The sequence below is a fragment of the Xiphophorus hellerii genome, chromosome 16 (genome assembly GCF_003331165.1).
Source record: "Xiphophorus hellerii strain 12219 chromosome 16, Xiphophorus_hellerii-4.1, whole genome shotgun sequence".
In the NCBI taxonomy this organism is placed as follows: Eukaryota; Metazoa; Chordata; class Actinopteri; order Cyprinodontiformes; family Poeciliidae; genus Xiphophorus; species Xiphophorus hellerii.
The window spans coordinates 25,986,801-26,004,930 of record NC_045687.1 but is presented as its reverse complement, the minus strand read 5'-3'; the positions used below and the strand labels follow the sequence as shown (position 1 = coordinate 26,004,930).

General features: G+C 39.9%; 1 protein-coding gene across 3 annotated transcripts; it reads left to right on the top strand.

The window, feature by feature from the left end:
• Positions 1-1,725: 1,725 nt before the first annotated feature.
• On the top strand, positions 1,726-17,885 carry LOC116735424 (actin-related protein 2/3 complex subunit 1A-A). Of its 3 annotated transcripts, none has more exons than XM_032587338.1 (10): positions 1,726-1,858; positions 2,466-2,581; positions 3,696-3,800; positions 4,028-4,250; positions 6,281-6,388; positions 6,601-6,807; positions 6,900-6,975; positions 7,207-7,397; positions 11,129-11,219; positions 17,703-17,885. In XM_032587338.1, exons 2-10 carry the CDS (start codon positions 2,518-2,520, stop codon positions 17,706-17,708), a joined length of 1,071 nt encoding a protein of 356 aa, XP_032443229.1. In that variant the 5' UTR covers positions 1,726-1,858; positions 2,466-2,517; the 3' UTR covers positions 17,709-17,885. The 3 variants fall into 3 exon arrangements, with proteins under 3 accessions (XP_032443229.1, XP_032443228.1, XP_032443230.1); XM_032587337.1 differs by having other exon boundaries at positions 2,463-2,581; XM_032587339.1 differs by lacking the exon at positions 11,129-11,219 and having other exon boundaries at positions 2,463-2,581.
• Positions 17,886-18,130: the final 245 nt, after the last annotated feature.

Below are 18,130 nucleotides of genomic sequence, written 5' to 3'. Positions count from 1 at the left end.
TTCAATCTCTTGAAGTTGTTTATTTGAGCAAATAACAGGTGTGATTATGATGTTTTTTAATTAAGAATAATTTAGTATTGTATATTTTAGCTATAAATTGAGATCACACATTTTCAGTTATGCTTATATTCAAAATTTATGCTCTATCTATTTGAGCAAATAATAGGTATGATTATGGTGTTTTTTAGTTAAGAATGGTTTCGAATTTTATATGATAGATGGACAGATAGAATGTCGTGACTAAGTTGTAACACGGTTGGTTCACTGGATCCATTTTCTGTGGTTGGATGAACAACCACTGTTAGCGATTGATCAGTACCGCACTGCTGGTGGATATTTAGTGAGGAAGAGAACACGGACGTACTGTCTGTCATATAAGTCAGTGCAAAGCTATTGTTCACAGACTGTGTGGGCAAACTCCTTATCTCTAAATTGTAACACGGAGCAGAAAGTTGAGGTTCTTGTTTCTCCCTACACCCAGCGGGCAGCGCAGGTTGCTACAATCAACAGTAGCCACACAGGCATACCAACTTGAAGGAAACAATCACACCCAGTAAAACACTTTCATTCTATTAGCTGAGAGGTTGCCAGGTGACTGTACTTTTTTGTTGAGAGAGAGAAGAAAATAATTTGCAAGTGAGCAAATGCTATATAGAATTTGCTCAGGTGGAGATTTGATGCAAGCAGAGACAAGTTTTGAGCGTGCGGAGAAAGGTTTGAGAAAGCGCAGTGAACTAGAAATATGCATTTCCTGGGAAAATGCAAGTGTGATTGCTGAATGCTTTTGGTGAAAATTGCAAAAGCGTTTGAAGTCGACTCCTGAAGACTTGAATCAGAATCAGAAAAAGCATGTCAGCTAATGTGCTTAAATAGTCACCTACAAATAGTTTAACAAGCAGGTCTTTCTGAAGTAATACCTCTTGTTCAAACAGTTTTTAAAAAATAAAAATTGGAATATCTTTAAAAGTGTCAATTCAGTCAATTTTTGACTGAAGAACAACACAACAAATGTTTGAAACCAATTGCATGAAATGAGGAAGAGTTTTCACAGTTTACAATTGTAACAGTGTTGGCAGTGTTGAAAGAAGACAAAAAGCAGTAGGAAAGGACGATGACAGGGAACGGACGAGAAAGTTGATGAGAGGATCCAGCGAGTAGTGGGCGAGAAAGAAAAGCTTATTTACTGAGAGGTAGAATACTGAGACAAAGGATCTAGGCTGATGAGATAACAAGTTGCAGGTGAGAGTGATGGGAGCAGGAGGCAGACTGAGGATAGGAAAAGAGAAAGTGGCACACGGAGTAAGGAAGAGTACACAAGAGAAGAGGAAATAAATGCAACACTAAAGAATAGCTACACTAACAACAAAAAACAATGCAACAAAGAATAACTATAACAAATAAAACTAGAAACACCCAGAAGAACGAACTAAAGGAAAAGAGGAACAAGACAGACCTAACTAAAATAGGAAAATAACACAAAATAATAAAACTAAAATGAAATCAAACTACCAAAACAACTCAACAACCTGGAATCCCAACAGACAAGGACATTTGAAAACAACAAACACATGTATTAGGAAAATGAAAAACAAAATATATTTCTGCTTTTACTTTTAATTATGACAGTTTTGGTCTTCCATAACAAAGCTGTATCCTTTACAGATGAGGTGCTTGCTCAACTGCTATTAGCGAACACACGCCCCCTTATTCCACTACTTCCAGTTACATCACAGCCATTTCCTTCACTGCAGCCAGACTGCATAGCTTCATTCGTGTAGACTGTCCAGAGTCCACGAATACCAGCTCTGCTTTTCTTCACCCTCACCACTAATTCAAGTGACGACCTTACATACTAAAGGTAAACAAAGTATTACTTTTCATTGTTTTAAGCAGCAGTACCAGGAGACCTTTTGTTTTATGCTTTCCATTTACTGAATATGGCAAGATTAAAGTATAATTCCATCTGAAGCCTATTTGGAGTAATCTGACACAATAACATTGTTTGCTTAGGTTATGAAAAACCTAGAAAAGGGTACTTGTACCAGATATTTAGTATCTTCCTAAACATAGAACATGTTCAGGCTGTCAGATAACGTTGGAAACATGTAGAATTTATCTCTGTGATTTAACAGTTTTTACCGCTTCAACTACAGTGCTTATCATTGACCAACAGTCGCATTTACATTACATTTTTCTTTGTGCGAACACTATGTCATAAAGACAAGCTTATCTTAAGGCCATGGATCACTTTGCAACATAGGTGAAGAAGTCTGCTTGTGAAATCAACAAAACAAACTGCACTTGGGTGTTGGACTAAAAGATGGTATATATCTTTTAAATGTGTGCAATTAACTGTTTTGCTTCTTGAGTCATGTTCTTCCTACAGACAACAAATAAAGAGGCTTTTTGCTTGTTTTTAAAAATATTTTTTCTTAAACTAAACAGTAGTTGTTTTTCTTCAGCAGCACATCTGCAAAACAGCCACATTCCAACAGCCTCTCCTGGTCCTGCTCCGACATGTCGCTTCATAGCTTTGGGCTTGAGCCGCTCTCTTGCCACGCCTGGAACAAAGATAGGACTCGTACGTAAAACTGCATTCATATCAACATTTAACCATTTCTGTGGGATAAAATGCTGCCAACCTTGATATTTTGTCACTATACACTGTTGGTTTATTTAAAAAACAAAAAGGCCAATTCAATCCCTGTGTGCCTATGCATTCTTCCTGTCCTTATTGTGGTAATGTTACCAGGACAACCACATAGAATCCAATTATCAATACAGGAAATGGAGTGAAAGAGCTTTAATGCAGACATGTAGCTGCATTTCAGCTGTGGGATATTATTACAAATGGTTCCACTATAGACTGCATAAGCTCTGGCTTGCTCTACAGCTCACCCCTGTGTTAGTTTGAATAACATAAAATTGCTATTTCTTATTGCTGTTACATTTATTGACATTAACAAATACTGTAAGTATGTACATTTTTGTTTGAAATTCATGTGCTAGCCTTGCTAGGTTTTAAAAGTATATTTAAACAACTATTTAATAGAATGTTCACAGAGAAAATATTTTTCATGTTTTCTATCTATATTCAGTTTAACATTTTAATAATGGGCAATTGGACTTTATCACATACAACAGATTAGGAATAATGTATTCATAAAGAATAGTCATTATTTAAGCATTAGCTGTAAGGCATTGTGTCAGCTCACTTTTTAGGCTCTGTTTACGATAACTGGGTAATTTTTTAAACAATACTTTACATGTTTACTGCCTCATCAATGCAATGAGAACCAGCAGGGATCTACAATGGAAAAAAGAGATTCCTTACAGGCCTACTTACTCTGGTTGCGGAACAAGCCATTAATAGTTTCGATAAGAACTAACTTAATGAAAATATAAAATACTTAAAACATTTATCATTTTCCTTTGATATAAGTATTTTTGGTATAAGTATTTTTGAACAGAATTTAACATAAAGTAATGCGGTACAAACTCTAAAAGCACATATGTGCGAACCAGAAATAGTAAAATAAGAAAAAAATCCAACAATGTCACCAGTAAGCAGATTGATTTGAACTGAAGAAAACTGTGATTTCACCACAGCTGACTATGGTTTTCTCTATAATACATTTCACAGTGTTTTTGTGTCATTGTATTAACATTACATGTTTGAACATGCATTCTTGCAGAAATTGCTGTGAGTCCTAACAACAATGTGGTGAACATTTATGAGAAGAAAGGCAAAGACTGGCATAAGATTCACGAGCTGACTGAGCACAGTGGACGCATCACAGGTACTGTTCCCACACCTGAGGAGGACTGCATTTCACTGGTTTACACGTGTTGTACTATAAGATGTGGACCCTATTGTGTATGTAAAGAAGACAATGAATACCTTATTAGAACCTCTGTTCAAGGAAAAGTTTGATGAAGGACATTACACAGTTTTTCCTCCAGATAACTGGCAATTTAAGACTTAAAGTGAAGTGTTTTTGCTAACAGGAGGATCTGCTGTCCACAGGTGTTGATTGGGCGCCTGTGTCCAACCGTATTGTGACCTGTGCCTCTGATCGTAATGCCTATGTGTGGACTCTGAAAGATGGTGTGTGGAAGCCCACTCTCGTCTTGGTACGCATCAACCGTGCTGCCACCTGTGTGAAATGGTCCCCGCTGGAGAACAAGTTTGCCTTGGGCAGTGGAGCTCGGCTCATCTCTGTCTGCTACTTTGAAAAGGAGAATGACTGGTGAGCAGGGTTAGGATGATTATGATGACACCAAGCAGAGGTTATGCTAGACTTTTTGTTGTTTAGCATTGTGAGTCATATTCTATTTACACACACCAATTTTTAAAAAAAAGTACTGGCACTGTATCAAGTTCAAACGACATCAAAGTGCTTTACCCTACATTCAGATAGGCCAAAAATCGTAGACAATGGAGGTTTCAAACTTGGTACCTGGGTACATCCCCTTAAGACAAGAAAAAGAGTTTCTTGGAGGTATGTCTTAAAATGCACAGAGAAGCAACCATTTTGCATCTGGTCCTTCTACATAGGGCAAATTTTTGCCAATTTCCAAGTTTACAAACCTTAAACTTGATCAAACTCCTCCTTGGGATGTTGAGGTATTGGTTTAATTCTTGTTCAGTATGCTATTAAGGAGGGGGAGTAAAAGTCAGCAAAATCTTTAGTTTTTGAGAATGTTTAGGGGGCGTTGCCAAGTGGCAAACTTATGGTGTGGATTTAGTATCTGTGTTCTTTGTTAATTTAGTACTTGTGTTGTCGTGTCTACCCATGAATTGTTCTTAACTTGTTCTTAATTAATCCACACCATCTTAACTTATGGTGTGGATTTAGTATCTGTGTTCTTTGTTAATTTAGTACTTGTGTTGTCGTGTCTACCCATTAATTGTTCCCAGCTGTTCCTCATTACCCTGATTACTCCACTGTGTATATTACCCCATCTGTGTCACCTGTTCTCTGTTGGGTCCTTATTTGATTTAAGCCTGTCTGCCTAGTTCCTGTGTAATGCCTTTCCAGTTGCTACCAGTGTCTGAGCTCCCTGCTCTTTTGCTTTCCTGTGCTGCCTGGACTTTGTGAACTTCATTATTAAAACTATCACTTTCATTACAACCTGGGTCCACTGCATCTCATCCTCACCACAAAACCACAATTCATGAGAGAAGGACCAGACCAGAACTACAGTGAGGTCTGAGCTAAAGAAAGGAGGATAACAACATGGACCCAACTATTTTTGAACCTCCTCAATGGACTATTAAAGAATATTATGATACATTGGCTCAACCCTGCTCTCTCCAGAGACTACTCGAGGTAGCCTCAAAATGTATCGTCGCTCTGCGGGACTGGTCACCTCTAATCCCTACAATGGACTTGACGTTGCTGATGGAGGAGGTTGAATGGCAATGCCAGGCAAAGTTCGCAGTGATAATCAGTGAGCCACTACCACCTATGCCAGACATTCTGCTCTCTGTCCTCCTCCACAGCTCCAGTCGCTTCTCTGTGTCATGGACCAGTTTGCAGCATCAGCCCCAGTAAATGGGGCAGTGCTCTGTCTGGAGCTAAGCTAGCCTCCCCGAACCTGAACCAGCTAGACTCTCCGGGCCACCCTACACGGCCTCTTCATGGCAGCCTTTTCTTTCTTTCCTCAATAATAAACTGCCTACTCCTCTGTTTAACCTATGTATTAATATAAGATAGAATTCTTGTTTAGTTTCCTCTATTCTGCATGTCAAAAGCCTAAGTCTCTTAAACATGCCAAAGAAATCTGAATTTTGGATCAGGGTTGGGCCATTGATTTAAACACTAATCTGCACTCTGCTGCCACACTGGAGACTGGAATTAAAAGAGCTGTTTTAGCCAAAGTTTGAATGTGCTTTGAACCAGACATGCTCCAAAACGTCCTGCCCATAACTCTTCCATATCTTGTCAGCAAAATGCATTTAATTCACTGTGTGAAAAGATGAAAAGGAAACTAATTAAATACATACAGTGGAAAATGGAAAAAAGTTATGTTACAGTAAAGTATTTGGAATACACTAAACACTAAACATTAATTTGTGCCACAAAGTGTGATCAAATACATTGGGACCTTTTTCATGCACTATTTGCACATTGACCTTATAAAACTGTTTATTTCCATATTAATTGCCAGTCTTGGCATGATTTTTACTCCATATTCTTATAAGTGTGGAGCATTATTTGATAAGCAGATTGTTAGGATTTTCAGCAGATCAGACACAGAGTTTTGTCTATCTCAGGTGGCTGAGCAAGCACATTAAGAAGTCCATCCGTTCAACAGTTCTCAGTCTGGACTGGCATCCCAACAACATTCTACTGGCAGCTGGGTCTGCAGATCTTCACTGCAGGTAAGACCAGATTCCTACTTTTATGTATCAGCTAAGAAACAAAAACATTCACATTTTTTTGTGACAGTTTTAAACCCTTTCTGACTTTTTTTAAAAGTTAGTGTTGCTATCTGAAAATGTTCATTCAATTACCTTAGATCAGTGCAGCTGTTAAAGCTGTTGCAAAACTGCTGTAAATCAGCAATGCTATAGCAGCTCTCTGTACTTCTCAGGATTTTCTCAACCTACATCAAGGAAATCGAGGACAAACCAGGCCCCACAGCTTGGGGGACCAAGATGCCATTTGGGGAGTTGCTGCTGGAGCATAAAGACTGTGGTGGGTGGGTGCACAATGTCTCCTTCTCCCCTGGTGGGGACCAATTGGCCTGGGTGGCTCACAACAGCAGCCTCACTGTGGTTGATGCAGCACAGGGGAAGGAGTGAGTATAGTTGTTACTTCATCTGAAAGACCAATGAGTGTTAAATAATGCAGTCCATGTCATATTACAGCCTATCCCATCCTTGTACTCAGGGTAACCCAGCTAACCACAGACCTTCTGCCACTGCTGAGTGTCCTTTATGTCAACCCTACAGATATTGTTGCTGCGGTAAGTTATACCTGCTCACTGCCTGTATGTATTGTGTAATACAGAAACATTTCAGCGTTTGACATGTTCAAACGCAGGAGAAAACCCCCAAAAAACGTAATAACCTGGGATCCTGACAACTTCCAGTAATTTTTCCCTGACTTTAAAACTTTAAAATGCATTATGAACACAAACATATTTTCACTGGTCGCTTCGACTTTGACTTGATTTATTCTCTTTTGTCCATTTCAGGGTCACGATTGTTGCCCTTACCTGTTTACCTACACAGGTCCACATGCCCTGGAGTGTGTGAAGAAGCTGGATATCCCAAAGCAGACATCAAAGGGCAGTTTGTCAGCCATGCAGCACTTCCGTAACCTGGACAAGAAGGCCACTGAGGAGGATAACAATGAGTTGGAAACTCTTCATCAGAACAGCATCATGTAGGAGACACTGCCTCTCTCTCTCTACGTCCTACTATCGTCATCAAACTTTAGTTAAACCCTTTTTATTTAGATAGATTTAATTCAATTTATCTATCCAGCCTACATTCAAAATATATATCCTTTAAAGCAGGGGTCTCAAACTCCAGGCCTCGAGGGCCGCAGTCCTGCAGTTTTTAGATGTGCCACAGGTACAAAACACTGGAATGAAATGACTTAATGACCTCCTCCTTGTGTAGATCAGTTCTCCAGAGCCTTAATGACCTAATTATTCTGTTCAGGTGTGGTGCAGCAGAGGCACATCTAAAAGGTGCAGGACTGCAGCCCTCGAGGACTGGAGTTTGAGACCCCTGCATTAAAGGCACTTTGCAAAAAAAAAAGATAATTCTGTCTCATACAGACAGATTCAGAGTTAATTTCATACATTCCAATTTGAATGTATGAAATTCAATTTTGATTAAATTGAACTCGGATCCAATTTGATCCAATTTCAGTTAATTATTTGAATTGGACAAGTTTTCTAAGGAAAGTCATCAAGTCAATGACTTGCAATGTGAACTCTTGGACAAAACCCATCCAGGCCTGATGTTCTGTTGCAGTGCAAAGGTTAATTCTTCAATGGATAGTGGTGGGTCCTGCATGCTTGATGCAACTTGACAGTGTTGGAAATCTTAATGCATCCTTAAAGTTATGCATGTCAGTGTCATCTGATGTGAACTCAGACCTGTATAATGAGGAATAAAATAATCCAAAAACCGAATTGATAGGAACTGCTTAGTCCTCTTGCTTTCCTCATCTCACATCTCCTTTCATACAGGAGATGTGAGGAAGCTTGGCGATATAATTAGTGTGCAAACTGCCTCCCAGCCTTATTGCCATGCTCGTAATATGTAGTATATGTAAGTAATAGAAGATGCTTCACATCACGAGCTGCTTTTGCCAAGATCTGAGGTTGTTTGCGTTTGGTTTTAGGTTTTGTCATTTGTGTTCCTTAGGTTTTTCTATTAGTTCTGCCTCATTTCCATTTTCACTTCACTTCTTCCTTAGTCTAGTTTATTTCTTGTTTCTAATTATTCTTTGCCTCTCTAATTTACTTGTGTTTTTTAATTTGGTTATTCTTTACATTAGATTAAGTTCCTGTTCCCCTGTGCATTCTCCCACGCCCTCCTGTGCCAGATCTTTCTCTCCCTCTCATCAGTCTGCCTCCTGCTTCTTTTACTCACACCTGCAACCTGTTAGCAATCAGCTCAGTTCCTTTGTTCCAGCAGTCAACCTCCCAGTATTTGATCACTTCTTTGTCAGTCTATACTCACTGGTTCGTCTTGTCAAATCCCATCTCTTCCCCGTGTTCTCCCTGTGTCTCCTGGCTTTGCTTTGGATTTCTTTTGTACTCCAGATTTTTGCATGTATGTAAGTTGGTTTCTTTATTTTCCCTTCCTTATTAAATCTACAACCGAACTTTAGGTGTCTCGCCTGCTGCTATTGGATGCACTTTAAAACACACCATGACAGTTTTGAGGTCAAACAGTCTGTAAATCAGCCCTGCATTTTAAGGCATTGGCAGAATGCCTTAAAATGGCTGCCTTAAAGCTGCTGCTTTATGTCAACCAAATCAGCAGAAAGCTTCTGCATCTTATCCAACCTGAACCATTTTTAAGTGAGGAGAACAAGAGATGATCTGATCTTGATGAAAAGCTTTTAAAGATTTTCACAACAAAGAATTTGAGATTGTGTTATAATCAGACTGGCTACAAGTGATAGAGTCATCAATTGCCTTTGTGATAACTTTACGAAATTTAGCATCTGGTAAGAGTGATGTATTGTCAATTTATTAAGCTCTCCAAGACAGCTATTAATGGCACCAAGCAGTTTTGGTATGCAGTATTCTTAAAACTGTACATTGAGCCTCGACTGAATGCGATTGTGGGATACCCAGATGGCAAAACATAAGTGAATCAATGTTGAAACGTCAAACAGAAACAGTGAATCCACGTTGAAGCCTGATATTGAAACAATATTGAAAATGGTCAGTGACATGATTGACACCTTATCGATGTTGATTCAACCATCATCTGAATGTGGATCTACATGCACATATTAGTTTTACATTAAATCAATGTTAGGACTCAGTGTTGATTCAACCATCACCTATTCGATCTGCATGCATATTCATATTGATTTTATATTGAATCAAAGATATGGAATCAATATTGATTCATGTACATTTTTGGTATGATAGTAGACCTATCATACCAAAAATGTATCATATCATATCATACCATTAAAAGTTTCTGCACTGGTGTTAAATGCACAATTTTATTGGCAAATGTTGGACATTATGTTGTTCAAAATTCTTGCATTACCATATTTCCAAAAATGTGTGTATACAAACTTTAAAAAACATGGCATTAATATTACATTTTATTTAAGATAACGGGCACAAATCTGTAAACATATTTCACTCCTTTTTGACTGTCAGAACAACAGTCTATTGATCACGGAAGAACAGAGTCCATGAGGTGAAGCCTTGTACTGTATGAACCAAGGAAACAGTATAAGTTGGGGTTGGCATCACTTTGGATTCTTGAAATGCATACCTCCCGCTCTGGTGCATAGCGAAGCCACTTCTTGACAGTTTTCCTGTAGTCCTTGTCAGTCAGCTTTGGGTCAAACAGCCAAGCAGCAGCTGAAAAACACAAAAATAAGAGTGAGGAAGGCACCTGTTTGAACCTGTTAGAAAGACAATAAAAATTAGAAAAACTTTGAAACATGCTAAAATATTAATGTACTGGTTATAGGTCTGAGAACAAACATAGAAACCGTACAGTTCCACTTGAACCATTAAATTAATAACGGTTAGTGTTCATGAATATGTATCTTAGGTTAGTTGACATATACTGTACGTATCACATTTACCTATTGGGCTGCTGCATAGGCACAAAACAATGTAGTTTTTGTTTTCAATAAACACAGTTAAAATGAGAGTAATATTGTCAAACCTCAAAAGTGCTCGGAGTAGAATTCAATTCAGAACCAGGTTGCAAACAAGCCAGCACCAAGAGGGCTGTGTATTTAGGACATACCCCTAGCATAAAAAGGTGTAGTCAGACTGCTCCACTGCTTGTAGTGACTTGTAGACATTTTTATGTCAACATATTTTGCACAGCCAGTAATAATATTTACAGACAAGAAAATATGCAAAAAAGGAATCACAACTGACTGTTTTCAATGTAGAGTGCTTAATTTAAGACGTGATGAACCCCCGCCTTATAATACAATTCTGTCACCCAGACCACAAGGAGGAGGAGGGAAGGGGACGTCAATCGTCGACCTCAACCAAAAATCAACCTTTTTGACCATAATTTAACATTGAATTATCGCTTGCTATCTGGGTATAGGTATGTGGCCAGAGATGAGAAGGGAAATTCTATTATAGATTTAACAGGCAGCAAATGATCAGAAGCTAAAAGAGAAATATAAGCTAAATTTTTAGTTTTCATCAGAACTCTTGCTGCAGCGTTTTCGATCTGCCGACAGCGTTTAACTGTATTATATGAACTTCCTGATGGTAAAGAGCTACAATAGACCAGCTGTAACAAATAAAGCTGTTATCTTGCATCTAAGTTTTTCTATAATTTTAGACTTTCAACATTTGGTCACTGTTTGGGAGGTACAACTAGTCTGACTTTTGAAAGCGTTTCTCACAACTGTAATATGTTTTGACCTTGCAGGCAGCTGTGTGTTGTATCAGGGGAGAAAGCCAAAGTGGAAAAGTACAGCAGCGTAGGCCTGGATGGAGCAATGGTGATCTGGGATTTTAAGGTACAATGTCAAGTTAAAGCTGTAAGCAGCAATGGGCAGCCCTTGGTGCTCAGCATCATTCCAGCCTCGTGGCTACTGCCGGAGCTCTAGCACCACCATCCTGTCACCTTTGTGAACACTCACATCATTCTCGAAGTTCGTCAATAAGTAGCGCATTTGGCAAATCTTGCAGTTCACCTTCCGTCCAGTTTAATACAAATCTAGCGGCAAGTCTTTAAAGTTGGGTTGAAAATCACCCTTACAGTAAGTGGGAAGGGTGTTTTATGGCAAATGATTGGCAAGGACCTCCCCCAGGCTTTTGAAGACGTCAAGTGTGGTTAAGTTAGTGGATAGAGTTTCAATCATATGGCATGAACAGGGAGAAGCTAGAGGAATAACAATACTCATAAGAGCACAAAAGAAGCACTAATTTGGAGACCTAAATGTGGGACCAGAGTGGTGATCTAAATAAAACCAAGGTAGCAAGTGTGAGCAAGTTTTAAAAACAAGCCGAGTAAGATTGACAATTTATTACAAAATAAGTCTCTAAAAACATGCAGGGCAATGTCATGCAGCAGAGTCAATAAAACCTCTGTGGAAAGAAACTGGAGATAAAGTCTTAGGTGAGGGAGGGGGCGTGGTCCTCTCGCCAGCGTTCCATCCTCTCCGGAATTTCTCCGCCACTCGCCCAGCGCTCATCATCCAGGGCCTGATCCTCCCTGGCATTCCTCTTTGGCCTCAGCCTCCAGTGATTGCCAACGCTGGGTGTGGGCCGTGTTCCGCCCACACTGCTAGATCTGGGCAACTACACACCTCCCAGCTGTGTGCGATCCGCTTTTACTGGTGCCACTTCTGCTGGATCGGTGGGCTTTGCCCCTCCGCTTTGCTAGTCCTGCCAACCAACGTGTCCCTGGCCGCCAGCTATTGCCGGATGCGACCCTCTGCCCGGCCCTCTATGTCCTTCTGTCCGTCTGCCTCTCTCAACCCCTCCACTACCCTTTTTATCCCGCCAATTTCCTGTTAGTATGCTGCTCAAATAGAGAACACCTGTGCCAGCTGAAGTGGGCATCCCCGGCGGGCCGTGGGTGGTAACGCCAGCCTCAAAGGTAAAAACAAAAAGTGAGAAAACCAAAAAATAAGCTCAAAATAATATAATAGCAAATGTAAATAACTTCAAAATATCACAACAAATATAAAAAAATATAAAAACCATGAAAATAACTCAAAGAGGCCACATTACCATAATAAACATTTACAAAAACTCAAATATTACTCAAATTTCTCCCCCCACTAGAATTTTTGTATTTTAATAGAATTCTAAATGGGCGTGATCAGATGATGTAGAGTTGAAATTTGGTTTTTCATTAGAACCCCTTAAAAAGAGAAAAAAACGTCTGTTGGAAGTATGCCCTAACCCAACAGAAAGTTAAAATGCTGAAGAGCAATTCCAGTTGCTCCTCAGCACTTTTAATTTTATTATATTTACCTTTGTTTTAAATACATATGTGTACAGCAGACCTGTGCACAAGAGTCAGCTCTCTTGTTTAGTCAAGAGAAGAGTTGCTGGCCCTCAAAAATAGCCCTGCTGGATGCAGGTATACTATCCCAGAGGAGTTACCTGGGCTGCAAAACTGGGGTTAAGCTGAAGGCTAGGCTTGCCGATAACCGGAGGCATTGCAAACCAGAAGTTTACCCTAACCTTCCATATGGAAGGTCAACTCACTTCCCAATAAGATGGACAAGCTGTCTGTGTTGGAGAAACAGCAGACTTATTGTGAGTGCAGCCTGACAGAGACATGTCTAATTGGTATCATACTGGATGCTACTGGATGCAGAGTCCATAGTGACTCTGACCATTGGAAAAAGCAGAGGTGGCAGTTTGATCATCTGACAAGTGTTGGTGTAACCCTGGACATATTACAGTCGAGGCAGAGTTGTTTTGCCTTGATCTGGAGATTTTGGCTGTCAGTCTGTGTCCCTATTATCTTCCTTGGGAGTTCAATCATATGATCGCCCTCTGAGGCGGAGCCAGCTCCTGTCTGTGAAAAAATTCAATGGGTCACAGTTCAATTTCAGATGCAACATCTTGAAGCCCTCGTAATAATATCTGGAGATTTTAATCATGTCACCATGGATTTCATTCTGACTGGTTTATGCCAGGTTGTCAACTGAACAGGATAACCAATTTATTGTGCACTAATGTAAAGAATGCATACAAGGCTGTTCTCCTTCCCCCACTGGTCACTTCAGACCAGAACCTGATGTACATGTAACCATAGTACACCGCCTGGTCCAACAATAGGGGGTCTCCACTCGTTCCATCTAAAGATGGACTCCTGAAGCAGAAGAGGCCCAAAGAGACTGATTTAACATCACAAATTAGGATGTTGGAAGCTCATGGTGAGGACATAGGGGATGACTCACTGTCTCAGATTATCTTAATTTCTGTGTAGATGTGGTGCCGGCCCCAAACCTACATGGTCATTCTCTGGCTGGACATTTTGATACAGTAAAGACTTTACAGTGTGCTCAGGCTACTGGCCTTACATGTCTCGAGATATAACTGAGTGGTGTTTAGAATGTGTGGTGTGCGATGCACGGCGGACACCAACGCCCCGTCAGCAGGCCCCTTTGAAACATGTTGTTGTCTCAAAGCCATTAGAAAAATAGCGAGGGATTTCACAGAATTGCCCCTCACTATTCATGGAAACAGATACATGCTTGTTGTCATGGACTATTTCACAAATTACATTGACCTCTATGCACTTTCTGACCAGAGAGCCATTACTGTAGCAAAGTGTTTGAGGGGTGAGTGGGATGAACACAAGAAGCAGGTTGAGTTTGCATACAACTCTTGCGTACACTCCACTACAAATTTCACCCCATTCTTTTTGGTTCATGGTAGGGAGGCTTGTTTACCAGCCGATCTTTTCCTTAGTGTGCCCACTAACAATAAGCAAACACCTACATGTGCACCTAATGTGTATGCTACTAGTGTCCTAAACAAACTCTGTTCTGCTTTTGACACTGCAGCTGCTAACATTGCTGCTGCAGCCTTACAACAGAAGCACTATTATGACAGGCAAGTGAGCTTGTGATCCTGGGGATTTAGTGTGGGTTGACATCCCTGCTTTGTCTAGGCATAAGTTGGCTCCTAGATGGACTGTTCCTTTCAAAGTTTTAAAACAGCTGGATTTTGAGGCGGACATGGGTGTTGACTATGAGGTGCTAGACCAACTTGACCCCAGAGCTAAATCCAAAGCTGTTCACTACAACCGCCTCAAGCCAAATAGGTCCCCTGTACCCAGGTCATCTGTGACAGATGCTCTGCCATGTACTGCCCCCCACCCCCATCCTCCCCTCTAACTGCCCTCTCAGGCTCTAGGCCTTGGACATTTGAGTATAGTAGTATGGGGACACCTGACATGGCTCTTGTTACTCAATCTAGAGGTCAAGGTGAGGGCAATATTCCAGCTGCAGTAGCAGGCCCACCAGTCAGTGCAGTTCCACCCCCAGTGAAACTACAAACTAGGTCCAGGCATCCCATTCGTCCTCCAGACAGGTATAGCCCTGACTTCTGAAAGTTGTTTTTGTTTTTTCTTCTTCACTGTTAAGCTATGACTTTTGGTTACTCTCATGCCCTGTTCAGTATTTTTTTTTTTTTTGAAGTCGCGTTGTGATTTTTTTTTTCTCTTCCTTTCTTCCCTGTGTTAACAGTTCATTCGTGTACCACATAATAGTATAATTCTGGTTTATGAAAATGGCTGCTTTCTTGTTGTACTAAATCAGCCCATTTTATTTGTTATATTTGAAGCAGGGACGCTTCTTTTGTTGTAAGGGGGAAGTAGTGTAAGCGTGAAAATTGGAGTTATGAAAATGTAAAATGTTTTGGAAAGGTTTTATTTTGAAAGGCTCCCCAGATGGAGGGAAGAGCGAACATTCAGGGACAGCTGATTCAGTAGTGAAATAGAAATGAAATGTTCGACACTGAGAAAGAGCTCAATTGTTTCTGTAGATTATTCTACAAAGGAGAATCACAGTATCTGGACACCCATAAGTCTTACACAAGTACAAAGTGTTCTAAAACTACTAGTTATAACTAGTCCAATGTGTTCCACTATTGTTTGTTTTAGCTCAAGGTTTGAGGTAAAACGAAAAATATTAATGACTCTGTTGTTACAGCATTTGACAGTATAACACTTGATGATAAAATTTATAACTGGTGCAACATGTTACAGTTTGCTTGAGAAAAGGGAACATATTAATGAGAATTATGGTCTCATGACAGTCACAGTTGAGACTAACAACAAATGACAGAGTAATATAATAATACACAGAGATACATGACATACTTGAAACAATGTCAACTTTGTATTAAAAGTGTCCTCATTTACCAAATGACACTTACTGACAACAGTCAAACATTCAGGAAGACTCCTGTTTATGACAGGTGTTATGTCATGTTTATGACAGTGTCATATAAGTCTTATTACACCCCTTCAAAAGTGTTACCTCGTCTTGTCGTATGATGGTGTGTTGGGCTGGAAGCATCTCCAAGGCTGATGTTTTCAGGCTGGAGAAACAAATCAGGCAGACTGGTTGAGTCTGCACAAGACTGGACTCTCTGGCAACAGTGGCAAAGGAGAACATTGCAGAAACTCTTAATTATTATGGATAATGCTTGCCAACCTCTGCACACTGTTATTAGCAGCCAGCAAAGTGGGTTATGTGGGAGTTTGCTGCTTCCCAAGTGCAAACTAACAGATTGAGGGACCCCTTTGTCCCTTGCACAATTAAAATGTTCAACTCCTCACTAGGAGGGAGGAGGAATAACAGGAGTACAACAGAAACAAACTGACTATAATATTGGGGTGTTAATGTTGTTGTTTTTTTTTTTTTTTATGCTTTAAGTGTCTGATGCATATCTAGTATGGGAGACAGAAATGACCCAAAGGGATTAATAAAGTTTATGTCTGTCATTCTATATATTCCCTCCAATGATCAGAACTCATCACATTCATATTGTCAGTTGGTAACTTCACCTTAGCCCCACCTCTTTTGAACTGGAACTCACCTATTTTACCGAGTAGTTGTCTTCCTTTTCCTTTTTGATTCATCCTGATTTAAACCTGGGTCTGATGACAGAACATGAGGCTGAATGCTTCTCTTAACACTGACATCTGGGTGTGGCAAAATGGCAAATTCCAAACCTTTTTTTATAAGATGATGAGTTTGGTGCATCATCTACTTTGTACCAAACTGGAGATGAATGACCTTTATTAACCTCTAAAGAGGCAAATAGAATTATACTGGAATTTAACTCCAGTGTGCCCCATGGAATACTCCAACAGCCATATTTCCCTCATATGTCATCTGTACCAGATTGTTTGTGGAGCACTGGTACACACATTGGTGTGGTAGTTTCATGACATCACTTAAGCACCTTCCACTCAGAGTAGAAACTGGGAATTATTAGGTGACTCCTCCAGCTTCTCCCTGTGTATAATGTTGAAACTGTATACACTTTTTGAGGAGATTGGCCTCCTTCAATGTGTGCTCTAAGCTCCTTTACATGTTTTATAAGTCCATTGTGTCTACTGTTATATTCTATGCAATCGTTTGTTGGGGGGGGCAATGCAAGGAAGAGAGACACACAGAGACTGAACCGCCTCATCTGCAGAGCTGGCTCCATGGTCGGTGTGAGCCTGGAGTCTGTGGAGATGGTGGTGGAACAGAGGACACTGCCTAAACTTAGGCTAGTCCTGGAGAACACCAGCCATCCTCTGTACACTGTTTTCTCCAACCAGAGGAGCTCCTTCAGTGACAGGTTCCTCTCACTGGGTTGTTCAACTGAGAGGATTAAAAACTCCTTTGTTCCACGGGCCATTAGGCTTTATAATGCTGCTATCTGTGGGAGGGGAAGGGGAGGGAGACGGGGTAACTAGTATTTTTAACATATTTAAGCACTTTTACTAGACCTCTTTTTAGTGGTAATGTATTTATTTATTTATTATATTCTTGTACCTTTTATGGATGTCTCCAGCTGTACGATTTTAATGCTGTATCGATGTGAATTAATGTGTGAGCAACAGATAACCTCAATTTCCTATGGGATTAATAAAGTTTAACCTAACCTAACCTAACTAACCCATGATAACCACACATGATGCATTCAGAAGCCTACAGGAAGTCCTCACCAATTATTCACCATGAAACAGGAAGTGAGAATAACTCCTCTGTACAAGATCAGTTTTTAACCAAACCTTAGAGACTTTTTGCTGGATTTATACTGAACTGGACTGATTGCCATTTTCAAGATTCACCAAATGCACCTCTAAGGGGACATTTGGCATTTCCAACAGTGATGGATGGCGAGGCAGGAAAACCTGTAGCCACCACAATGTCACAGCGGCTGTTTGCAGCTATAATTATCATTATTATTGCTGACTGATCATAAAAACACTATTTTGTATCATTTAACATGTTTTCTTCCTTGTTTTGCAGGACTGAATCAAGACAAGCCTACTTTTTTCTAAAGCAACCGCAGAACCAATTCATTGTTTTTCATAAACAGACAGTTCGCTGTTTGTTTTTGCTTTGAAGAACTGGAAAATACTATCATCACTAGGGGAGCTGTATTTTTATGTGGATCAAAAGAATAATAAATAAAGCTTTCTTCTTATTTTATATTGTAGCATAATTCTGTGGAAACAATCCTTCAGAACTGCATACATCAATTACATAACATTCAGTTTCTCATTAGAGACAAGACAATGTACACAGTGTCATTTATTATGTCTATGGGTAAAAAGTTTTTTTTTTATCCAAGATGACTAAAGTAAGTCAGCAACTTTTCAGGAATCCCTCTTCCAGACAGAGAATTTAGCAGCCATGGAAATAACTCCTCATCTAGAAGAAACCATAACCTTGGC

Excerpts from the sequence above, each read along its gene's own strand:
- LOC116735424 (XM_032587338.1), top strand. The coding sequence starts at position 2,518 with ATGTCGCTTCATAGCTTTGGGCTTGAGCCGCTCTCTTGCCACGCCTGG. Across the intron at positions 6,389-6,600 it reads TCTGCAGATCTTCACTGCAG|GATTTTCTCAACCTACATCA; the intron begins GTAAGACCAGAT and ends TGTACTTCTCAG. Across the intron at positions 6,808-6,899 it reads GATGCAGCACAGGGGAAGGA|GGTAACCCAGCTAACCACAG; the intron begins GTGAGTATAGTT and ends CCTTGTACTCAG.